At 40.2% G+C, this 12,342-nt stretch overlaps 1 protein-coding gene across 1 annotated transcript; it reads right to left on the bottom strand.

Moving 5' to 3' along the window:
* Positions 1-1,229: 1,229 nt before the first annotated feature.
* Positions 1,230-12,072, bottom strand: LOC139744512 (uncharacterized). The gene is made up of 8 exons (XM_071654948.1): positions 11,993-12,072; positions 10,941-11,099; positions 10,128-10,438; positions 6,572-8,071; positions 5,951-6,140; positions 3,788-3,926; positions 3,050-3,179; positions 1,230-2,099 (listed from the first exon to the last, which is right to left on the bottom strand). Exons 1-8 carry the CDS (start codon positions 12,070-12,072, stop codon positions 1,927-1,929), a joined length of 2,682 nt encoding a protein of 893 aa, XP_071511049.1. The 3' UTR covers positions 1,230-1,926.
* Positions 12,073-12,342: the final 270 nt, after the last annotated feature.

Raw genomic sequence — 12,342 nt, 5'->3', positions numbered from 1 at the left:
CAAAGAGCAATCCTGATGGTCCCATGGAATGCAAATTTTTTTGTGTGTGTAAAGAATGGAATGCAAACTTCACAAGGTATAGTCCTACCACCAAGATGACCTATTTTTTGAAAAACAGTGGACTTCAGTACAGACACAGATTGGATATGATGTATCTTTGTGTATATTAGAAGTTTTGGAATGGAACAGCAGATGAATGAAAGACTGAAGAGGCACAAAATCTATCAATTACCAATCATTGCACAATTTGGGTGATCTACGACTCTTTGAAACATGGTTCCAGTTATTGTTATCCAGTTCACAGGGGGAAAATGGGGCAGAGTGACAATCTTAGTAATTACACTACCACTATAATGCTTTTGGACAAAAGATTAAAAAATATATCACAAGTAAAACAAATTATAGAAAAAAATGTTGCACATTCACACCATCCTTCATTGAAACAAAGAAATGAAAATGCTAAATATTAGCACTTAGACAAAACTATTAAAATAACAGTTTCAAAAGCTTGATTGGTATTTCCGTTTATCATGTTTTAACCACAAGCTGTTGAACTTTGTCCTACTTGTATAGAAATGTAGGCATGACAGAAGATTTGTTGTAATTCTTGAATACACTTTCTGAGTTTTTGGCTGGCTAGAACTCCATATATGAATTAGGAGAGGTGACACCTCAAACAGGAACACAATAAAATGTACTCATGGATTACTTGTTGCATGAGAGCCCAAGAGTGCTGCCACAGTGTGAAAGGCATTCGCCAAAGACATGCTGGGCATTTGGAAATTACAGTGCCATTAGCGATGTTGTCATTTTCAGCGGTATAAAATGATCATTAAGCTGCAACACCTAGAATTCCTGCTGGATGATAAATCTTGTCCTAGGCAAGACAAAGAGGCAAAATAAACAACTAAGATCTACTTGTACATGTACAGGTATCTACACAGTAACTAAAGCAAACTGATCAAGGTCTTTAGGCATGATGATTTCTATTAAAATAGCATTCAGCAGGGCTGGTTTTGTGTGTTTTCACAAATACACTTTCAGAGTTTACAGAAAACAAAAATAATGGTGGTGACATCTACATCTTCATGTATTTCAGAACCCCTGCAAATTACACACAGTGTGCAATCCACAAGTGATGTACACTATGTGCATGAATACAATGTGTATACATGTATGTGACCCTGCACAAAAAAAAAACAAGAACAACAAAAAAAAGTCGCCAGGCATGGATTTTCAGTTAAGGGCAGATTCTGAGAGAGCAGACTCTAAGCTTTAAAATGATATATAACTCAATTCAAATGGACTCCCCTAACCTACCTAAATACTGGAAAGAAAGCACACACTCTGGAAAAGTGTGAAATGAGAAAAGAGGCTCTGAAGTACACGGTTTATTCAGGCGCTTAATCTTTACCAAGCCCTGCTAGCTGTGCCATGAAAGGGACAAAACAGAGGATGTAAACCACCGAAGCAACAACAATGAAGGGATTATCAGATTAAAGCTGAAATTGAGCATGTTCTATTAGCACACTCTGCCCATGATTACTGCTATTAACTTTCAAAGCAGTAGCGTCATCCTTTCAAAAAATATTAGACTTGAAAGTGAAGAGTGTGCAAATGGATTTCAAGACAAGAAAAGCGGCCTCTAAGACATACCTGATCATTCTACTCTTCCCCCAAAAAGGGTTATAGAAAACTGCTAATAAAAAACACACTTTGCCATTCATGTTAAGATACCAAACTGAAGAATAATGTAGAAGAAGGATAGCTCTTTAGAAAATATGAAAAACTCAAGATTAACTTGGTTGAACCATTTCACCTTTTTGACTCCTCACTTAAAATCAAGGGGTGCGACTTTTTGTTTGTTTTGTGGTGCACGGTCACATAATATACAGTAGCACAACCAGCAGTGAACTGCTAATTTTTTCACTGGCCTGAGACGATATCTGACTGTCGGATCTGCCGCTCGCCCTCCATGAGAAATATCTGGCACGCCTTGTGGAGAAGGTGCACACCAACCTGCCTCTTCTTGCTTCCCGTCCACGAGTGAGAGATGCCGTAGTAGTCACCTCGCTTGGCATTTGTCAGCCGTGTCAATCCTATGGCATGACGTATGGGATGACGGAAAGATAGGGGGATGAGGAAGAAATGCTAATGTTAGTACATGTAGTATCATTCAAACACTCCATTTCACAGCTTAATGCAATCTGTTATGTATATTTTCAGTGCATCTGACAAAAAGAACATCTTGTTTTCTTTCTTCCCAAAGTGTCTTGCTTGACACTGCAAAGACGTACATGTGCAGGCACAATTATGCATCTTCATTAACAGTTGCGCTTGAACACAAACTCTTTCGCAAGTTTACTGTCCAATATCTAGTAGCATACTGAAGTTGATAATGTGAAAGGGTTATTACTGATTCAGATCATTTTTTTCCTACTCATCCTGGAAATTCTCAGAGGAACTTCATGTCAAAAATGACAATGTCACAATGATTTTTAACCAATTTTCCATTGCAATCAAGCAGCAATGAACCTCCAGCTAGCATTTCATAGTGGGACATATTTAACAAAGTAATCATCTTTTTCATAAATGTGATAGCATCTGTTGACTAGAAGAGCTTGCTCAGTGGCTTAAGGAATGCAGAGTATGAGTTTGGAAACAAGAATATGCAATGGGATACTTTTATTGCCTCGTGGCAGCTAAGAAACTATAGCTTGCAATATGACAAACATTACACAGAAAGTACATTGCAATTCATTCATAATACACATGCAATCCAACTGAGCACAGATAAGCAGGCATTAGTAGCAGATAGTAGTACAAAATTTGTATACTGATGCCCAGTGAAAGCTATATTCAGGCCTAGAGGCAAAAAATAAAAGACTGGTCATATGGCAGTGCTCTCAGCCACTTATTTGATCAGGATCCATATTACTATTTTATAACTATTTCTTTGCTAAAAGCCAGGAAATCTCAAGTACATTGTATTTGCGAGGACAACCTGAGGAAATACAACTCAGTGTGATGTAGGGAGCCACTGACTCACCAAGGGCATCAATCATGCACGCCTCCCTCGTGTATGCCTCCACCGGGATGACGTTCTGGAAGATGTGGAGAGATATAACGCCCATTCCTCCCGACCAGATGTCCAAGATGTGGAGAACTTTCTTACCCGGCTGGAGAGAGAGACAGCCAGCAGACAGACAGACAGAGAGAGAGAACAAGAGAAACATGTGCATTATGCCACAAAACTGTGTATTGCTCTGTCATGAAATGCAGCAAGAGAGTGAGAAAAATATCCATTAATAACATGTTTTCTGTGCAATGTACGTCTCCACTGAGTTTCAAGAGATTATCACATTCCAAAAATATTTATTTCATCCATCACATATTCCTGGTGTCATGATTCTGCAGTGACAAGCAATATAATGCATATCTCACATATCTTGGGGAGGTTCTATTTTCGTACGTTGATTGATGCTGTGATATTTTAATACAATACACCAAAATACTGCCTGCTATGACACCAGTATCATGAAATCACTAACTTTGCTTTTTTTTTTAATGCGGATGCACAGTTCTCATTCAACCACTATGCCTCTTATTCACGCACCAACAAAGTATGTGAGCCTATGTCTTAATGAAAATGAATAAAGACAACCAAACAACAACAAAAACCTCTCCATCACCCTAAAAGCTTGAGAAAAAAAGAGATAACGTGCCTTTACGTCTGATCATCAAACATGTGAAACGTTACCACACTTTGTTTTATGCACTGTCATACCTTCTTGGCCATGGTCTTGTTCTTGTGATGCAAAGCTTCTTCAAAGTGAGCATAAGGTCGCGACCTCTTGCCCTTCCCCACGTAGAAGATGGCAGAGACGAATGTTGTAAACGTCTCCAAGAGAGTCAGCTTTGGGTATCTACATGTGATTGATGAAAGACAATGATAAATACACAGTACTTTTTCCAACTGATTGACAAATTGTCCTACATCGACATAAATAATGTTTTATTCGAAGCCATGACCCAAAAAACAAAACAAAAACAAAACAAAACAAAAACATGGGCATAAACATTTGAGCAGGAATCGAACCTACAACTTCCTGACCACCGGACAGGCGTCTTATCCACTAGACCATCAAGCTTCTGCCTGACAGCCAGTGCTGTTTCTAATCCTTATAGCATGTGGTGGGTACTCTGTATTTATTCAAATTTGGATATATACAGTACATATCAATACAATACCCATGACAGTTATTCAAAACACCATCATGCTGTACTGCATGCTTGATTTCGTTTTTGGTCAACCCCATAAAAGTGAGTCCTTTTATAGTCTACAATTGCATCATTTACAATCTTGGCAATCAATCTATACCACAAATATAAACATGAACACTGTTCACTATGAACAGCTTTCCAGCGATGCAAAGGAGCATTGTCCTAAGAATCATTTTGAAATGCACTGTGTGAGCAGACACCAATTTTCAAACATTTGCATTTGCTTGTATTAGAAATTAATTGTGATAAAAATTCCACTGGGAAGACAAAGACAAACAATTTGTTTTGCTTTATTCTTTTCTGGTAGAGAGATGCAGATTATGGACTACTGACCAATTTGGATGACCCTGGGACACTCTATGACATATGAATGTAGTAACTTCAAGATTTCACTCAAAGCCTTTTTTTTAAATGTTGTTTTTGTTTTAACACAAGCATTTTATGTAGAAAGTTCCTTCATTCCTTTGCTGACATCTCTCTTCATAGATATTTTCTATCTGCCTCTCTCTGTGCCATGGCCATCTATTCATGATGAATACCAGAGCATTACAAGTGTTAATGATATCATTATTGTCATAAATAGTAGTCATATAGGACTGTACGAAGAGTAATAGCACTTTCGGCAAGGATAATTAACCCTTTTTTGGGTGACATGGAGTTACAAAAATGTGTGTGGCTTTGTAAAAAAAGAAAGTGCGGACATTGCAAATTTGGTCCTAAATGTTGCGCGAGACTTGAACAAACAAAAGTCAAGAAGTCTCATGACAATGCCTTTTTACATTACAGTATTATAGTAACAAATGTCGAGGGGGGGGGGGGATTCCCCCCCCCCCTTCTTAGGGTAAAGAGCTTTTACAGTTTTGTATTACATATTTGTGACCATGCACCTCAAAACAAACAAAAAGTCGCCAGACATGAATTTTTAGTTAAGACCATATTCTGAAAGAGCAGACTTTAAGCTTTAAAATGATGTGTAACTCAAATCAAATGGACTCTCCTAACCTATCTAAATATTGGAAAGAAAGCACAAACTCAGGAAAAGTGTGAACTGAGAAAAGAGGCTCTGAAGTACAGTGTCTATTCAAGCGCTTAATCTTTACCAAACCGTGCTGGCTGTGGGATGAATGGGACAAAAAACAGGAAGTAAACCACCAGAGTAACAACAATGAAGGGATTATCAGATTAAACTGAAAAATTAAGCATGCCTCATTAACACATTCTGTCCATAATAAATGCCAACTTTCAAAGCAGTAGCACTATCCTTTCAAAAGTTATTAGAGTTGAACGTGAAGAGTGTGGACAAGGTTTTTCAGAAATGAAAAAGGGATTCGAATTAGACACATGTAATCACACTATTCTACCAAAAATGTTCGAGATAAACTGCTAAAAAAACACACTTTGCTGCCCGTTTTATGATACCAAATTTTAGCATGATGTAAAAGAAGACCTGCTCCTTCAGAAAATATGAAAAAGTCAAGTTTGGCTAGGTTGACCCATTTCACTTATTTTCAGTCCTCACGCAAAATCAGTGTGTGCGACTTTATGTTCGTTTTGAGGTGCACGGTCACATTTAAGAGCTGCAAACAGGGAATGAACTGGATGGGTCTCTAAAATAGGAGGATTGTTTGGTCTACGGGGCAAAGGGGTGATACAACTGGCCACTGACCGACTTGGTAGATCCCTGGACACCCTGGGGTCAAGCAACAGGTAGTTAAAAGAGGACTTGAGTTTGCCCTCCCTCCACTTCCTCTTTGGATCGGGCTTCTGGAACTGGCTCACCATCTGCATCTCCATACCACAGCGGTCAAGGATGGGCGTTGTACCGTTCAGCACCCCAGCAAGTTCGTAGTGAAAGTCTGAGAGAGATCCAGCCAATCAATGCACAATATGTGAGTGTGTGTGTGTAGAAATAATAATATAATCATCAATCATAAGCTCCATTAAGCACACCTGTAGTTTTAAAGATGTGGAAGTGTGGCTAGGCAGGATTTTCCAGAAAAAAAAAATGGAGAATACTAGTTATCTCTAGGGTTGCTGAGAAAAAAGGGGCCTATATATCAATATGAAAATTTCATTTCTAGTGTATTCATGCCACATAACAACTACATTTTTTCCCATTGTTCAAGTGGGGCACATGTTATCTGACACTGCATAATGGTAGCTACACTACAGTAAATTTGCTCAGCAAAATCACTTCAATGTTGTATGATTATTGCTGAGCATATCTAGTAGACAAATGCATAATTTCTACTGTAGGTTCTTGAAAAGCACACCAGTCTTAACTTACCGTTTTTCCCTTGTCCCTGCTTCCGACTCGACCGCTCTGCAGCACTGCTGCCATCGTCCTTTAACAGCCTCGCCAGGAGATTAAGGTATACCGAGCGTGTCGTTGCAGTTACTGGACCAGTGTCCTCACCAAGTTCCTTCAACTTTGCCAAAATCTCTGCATTGGATAGCTTCACCAGTTCCGGTGGTACCACTAGTCTCTCTGGCTGGTCCGAATCCAGGCTCTCTGACTGAAACGAGGTCCAGTCATACACTACCGTCTGGTCACTGATTATGCTAAAGTCCAGCAGAGAAGAATCGCTTCCCAAAGCGGGCGGGAAGTGTTGCTCAATGAGCGATACGCCAGATTTTCGATCGCGATACACAGCATGGGAGGATGCCAATGGTTGGGCACTTTCCTGTGGGTTTCGCTCAGGACCAAGTGCAGTGTGGAAGGACATCGCGGAAGAGTCTGATGATTCTGGATGGGTCTCTTCTGATGGACCTGAATTATCTTCTGGGAGAGGACTGACTGAAATCTCACGACCAGATACAGTTGATTCAGTCGTAGGTGTTGGATCTAGTGCTGTAGGCACTTCACCTGACTCTGCACACAAGTATCCTGCAGCTTCCTGCTCACTTCTCTCTGCAACTTGTGGGTCATCTGACTGCTGGAATTCTTCATCATCGATGACATCTTCAGGGCTAGAGCTGGAGTCAGAGTCACAAGATTCCTCCTCATAATCATCTTCCAGTTGTGAAAGGTGTGGCAGAGGACGGTGGAGGGAAGCTGCCATAGTTTTCCTCCGGTCCCTTGCTTTTGCTTTGGGAAAAAACACAGTGTGATCTGGCGAGGTGACATCCAAACCAATGCCCCCATGCATCCCATCACCCCAAGATGCATTGTTATCATTTTCCGCATTCGAGTCAGACAAATCATTACTGTCATTACAGTCAATGTTTGCCTCTCTGTCTATTGCTTTCTCCTGTGGACTCCCATCATCACAGAGGCAGTTGTCATTGCAGTCACTACGGTATGGGGACTCACGAGCAACATCAACCTTTGACACATTGCTGAGACACTCGGACTGGACGCCTTGTTTTGTACTTGAACTTTTCCCTGATGGTGACAAACTGTTACGACTGGTTAGACTGTAATTACAGATGCTAAATGACTCAAGTGCACGATCAAGGGTGTTTTCTACGTAGGAAGATGTCAACGTGTCTGTGAGGGCAGTCTCATGCTTAGGAAACGTTATTTCCCAGTCCACATTATCTTCATCCCTGACAGTGTCAAGATCATTCAAACATGATTTCGTCATTGTGTCTCCGTCTGTGGAACTGATAATAGAACTAGTGACTGAACAAGGGCTCCAGGTTGCATCCTTGGTGAAGTTGAATGCTTCCTGGTTGCTTCTTGAGGTGGGAGAAGGCTGGCGAGGAGTTGTCTCTATCGTACAGCCCCGGGTGGAATCTTCTCTTGAGAAAGACTGCCGGTCATTTTCATTGTAGGGACCCAAGCCTGTTAAGTGTCAGAACAGAATCAGCACATCAAAAATCATTGAGAGTTAAGATCACTTCTACATATCATTCTATTGCTATCTTTCTAATTGTAACCCGCTACAACAAAAGGATCCGAAAGTCAGGGGAAGACGATTAAAAAAAAAATGACATGACATTATTCCCACACTCTTCTTCCTTAATTTAACATATAACACGACTCATAAAAGTACTCCGTTGCGGAGATATACATTGTAGGTGATTTTATTAGCACATGTCGAGGGTTTAGGAAATCAGTGTTTCGAGAAAACAGGCTTTAAAGTTTTCCTTCCACCACTATCATGATTACGGGGAGGCAAGACAGTTTCACCTCTTGACAATAGAAAGTATGCTCCTAGCAACCTCCGCGATGTTCATTCATGCTTAGCGCCAGCAGTCTACGCACAACCAATCAGTAACCAGGATGCCACACACTGACCAATAAGATCACTCCCTCGTTGCTAGGAGCGGAGTCTATCTGCAGCGCTAAATCCAAATTTTCGGACACATTACTGTTCCATTGAAAGTTGGGCCCAGAAAAATGCTAATTTCTTGCCTTTCCTTTGATCATTTTAGCTTCCAAATTTCGTCAGATGATAGACGATACATTAGACTACAAAATTTTGTCGAAAACAGAAATCTGATCATTTTGACTGACTTTAATGATCTGACTTCAAACTCGATATTCTCAGCTCAGCCGTCAGTGACTTTAGGATCCTTTTGTTGTAGCGGGTCACAATTGATCAACATGCTTGTGAGCAATTGTATCTTTTAATGCAGACTTGGCACTTATGTCACATAGTCATAAAATTCAAGTGTTTTTGCAAGTAAATCAGCCACACTGTATGATAGCATGTGTGCTCTGTTCATACTGCATGTTAAAACAAAACACTGTTGATATTAAATGTTAAAATACATTCACACGGAGGTAGGAAGAGGCAAATTTGTCAAAACAAAAGAGAAAAAAGATATACAGTTGTACTGTGTGAAGGCTTTTTGAGACATAACTGTCATTCTATTTCAAAGGTTTGACCATGATTACAGTGTTTTTGTCTGAGAGTGAAATAACACATTTACATGTAGGACCCCACCCTAACTTTAGCATGATACAGTTTGTAAGTTACCGTATGTTTGTCTTTGTGTATGCTCTGTGAGTCCAAATGAGAACACACTTAATAAAAATTTGTTTTAGGAAAAAAAAAAATTTGCCTCACCTCCATAAGAAAAATAAACATTCATTGAAACATACAGGTTTGTACAACATGTACAATGTCTGTGCACACTGTAAGTACATGTAATGTGTGTATAATACATGCTACAGTGCACTCCCGTTATAACGAAATGCTCGGGACCGGCAGTTTTCTTTCGTTATAACGAAATTTCATTATAACTGAACAAATACAATATACACGTGTATAACGAAAACAAGGAAGCCACACATATATCATATTCTGTTTGTTGAATATAAGTACTTGTCATACACTGGAAAGCTATGTGAACAATAAAACAAATAATTATTCAATTTCAGATTATTGTATTACAATAACGCAAGTTCCCCTCGGAAACTGTGCGTGACACACCAAGCGAACACACAGAGATGTGATGGGTTCGCCCATGCAGAGACGCTATAAATGCTTGTTCCGCTACGTATTTTCGAAAGCGATCCTCAGTTCATTATAACGGAGCACATTTCTTTTGTTTTTCTTTGTCAGTGGCGCTCGAAAAAGACTTCGTTATAACGAAAATTTCGCTATAACCGTGTTCGTTATAAGCTAATTTTGTACCATAGACTTTAATGGCGATAATTTTGGGACCAGAAGATTTACTTCATTACAACGAAATTTCGTTATAACCTTGTTCGTTGTAACGGGAGTGTACTGTATCAGCAAAATACATAGGCCTAATAGCCATGGCAGCGTAACTTTGAAAGATACATTTTTGACATTCTTATGTGATTACACATTCTATTTGAAATGTATGGTGAAGTCTCCTTTGGCGATGGTTTGCATTTTATTACTTTCGTTTTCCTCAGCACTTACCTGATGTATTATTTTCGCGAGATAAAGTTTGCCAGGATGGCGCCATTTCCAACGTTTCTCTCATCCGTCTAGTGTCTACCAATGCCTCCTCCTCCTCTTCCTCCTCCTCTTCATCCTCCTCCAAGTCGACGAGCCAAGACTCGAGGAGATTGATGCAGTCCCAGTGGCCGTTGGTCCTGGCCATGCTGCTGGCCGTGTTCCCGTCCTCATCCTGAAGGGACGGGTCCCCACCGTTGCGCAGCAGCACCTCCAGGGCCTGGAAACGCCCCCAAGACGCTGCCACATGGACCGGGGTCAATCCCTCTGTTGACCTTTATAATAAAGCGAGTGACAATCTAATTATGTTGATGAGTAGGATGTGAGATTCTACTCAGGAGCACTCTGAAACTTACGGGAGGTTTACATTTAGCCTCATCATCATTTTGGGACTGAAGGTATTGAAAAGCTCCCAATCATGTTAAAAGTTAACAAATACCAAACTCTCCTCAGAGAAGAGAGAAATAATCTGCTTTTGCTTCTTGTTTTTTGTTGTTTGTGTTTCTTTTCACAGCATGCAAATCTGTAAATGCAATGATATATTTAAAAAAAAATGAAATTTGCAGGAACTTGGTTGGGATGGTATAGCAACTTGACAATCTGATCTAACTTTGAAGGTTGTGGTGGTGGTGGTGGTGGTGGTGGTGGTGGTGGTGTGTGGGTGTGTGTGTGTGTGTGTGTGGGGGGGGGGGGGCAGGGATTTGGAAATCTTACAAGTTTTTGTAACTGCCAGAGCAGATCTAAGGCTATGTACATTGTAAAGGCAGGATCTCGTACCTTACATTAGGATCTCCACCATGCTCCAAGAACAGCAATGTCATGTGCAGTGCATGTCTGGACTCTGATCCTACAGCAAGATGGAATGGGCTAACGCCCTCCGATGGCAGGATGAGATTTGGAGCAGCGCCATCCTCCTCCAGCAGGCAGATAATCAAACTGTTTTCATAGCAAGAGAAATGTAATGTACATGTAAATGTAACGATGCTTGTAAAATCACTGATAAATGCACACTTTACAGTGCCTGACAAAGTCCTGCTTGTATTAAAGGACTCATTAGAAATATACACAATTCTGAGCTGGGATAACCACTTTCTAGGGTCCATTTGAATATCAACAAATGATTCTTCCAACATAAAAAATCTCAAAAACCTGTGTAAACTCTGGAAATTAGATTGCAGCCACTGAAGAGTGTACATGTCTCCCTTGAGGAGCCATTTAACTAGCCACATTTCCAACTCGTATGTGTACAATGTACATGTCATGCATCTGTACCATAACAACACTTGATGTAAAATCATAGCCTGACCAAACACCGTGTGAAGCGACAGGGCGAGGGCTGGCAAGGCCTAACTATTACATGACTGTAAGTTACAACTTACCAGTAGATCACATGTCTATGGTTATGTTTGATATCTCTGGGATCCAAACAATGGGACAAAAGTATGTTTGTATAGACGAACACACACACACACACACACACACACAAACAAACAAAACAAGACAGAACAACAAAGCTGAAGACATTTTGGGCGCTAGTGTACTTTCACACCTGTTACTAGTGTTAGTGTTACTGCTGACATTCTGTAAAATTTATGGCTGCTTCAATAGGTGTGACTTACAATTGCAGTGTATTTAGTAAGCCTACAGTCTACTGCGTACCTTTCGACATTTTAGGTAAATTTTCCTGTAATCAGGTATTTTCTAGTCTTTTGTGAAGCACGATTAGATACGGTATAAAAAATCGTTCTATATCAAATAAAAGTGTGCAGCTACAAGACAACTTTACATATTTACAAGTGAAGTGGTGTGTATCTATATACGTAAATTACCTGATATTTTCATCTGTGACGGCCTCAACTAGAGTCCGAGCCTGTCTCAGTTGAAGAAGTCTGCATGACGAAGAAGCCATCGTTCATGTTCCACCCTTCTTCATTAGAAGAGCCCTCATCAAGTCATCAGCCACCGCATGCTGGATTGGCATCAACACAACACTGTCACTGACAACCAACAGCCCGCTAGAGCGACTAACACTAAACAGTTAGTTTCTACAGTATTTACAGTGGTATACAGCCTACAGGAATTCTACGTTAACGTTAGAACTCTTCTATTAAATTCTAACGTTAGACCTTTAGATTTTGTTCTAAATGTTGTAGACTACTGGAGTACTGCAGACAACGAT

Source organism: Diadema antillarum, unplaced genomic scaffold (genome assembly GCF_040938485.1).
Source record: "Diadema antillarum isolate AM-2024a unplaced genomic scaffold, OU_Dant_1.0 seq00001186_RagTag, whole genome shotgun sequence".
NCBI lineage: Eukaryota > Metazoa > Echinodermata > Echinoidea > Diadematoida > Diadematidae > Diadema > Diadema antillarum.
This window is presented reverse-complemented; position numbering and strand designations above follow the sequence as displayed.

Bases quoted from the DNA above. Each gene is read 5' to 3' on its own strand.
- LOC139744512 (XM_071654948.1), bottom strand. From the start codon at position 12,072: ATGGCTTCTTCGTCATGCAGACTTCTTCAACTGAGACAGGCTCGGACT. The intron at 6,141-6,571 runs GTAAGTTAAGAC...GATCTCTCTCAG, and splicing joins GCAGGGACAAGGGAAAAACG to ACTTTCACTACGAACTTGCT. The intron at 3,927-5,950 runs GTCAGTGGCCAG...AATCACATGTAG, and splicing joins TCCAGGGATCTACCAAGTCG to ATACCCAAAGCTGACTCTCT.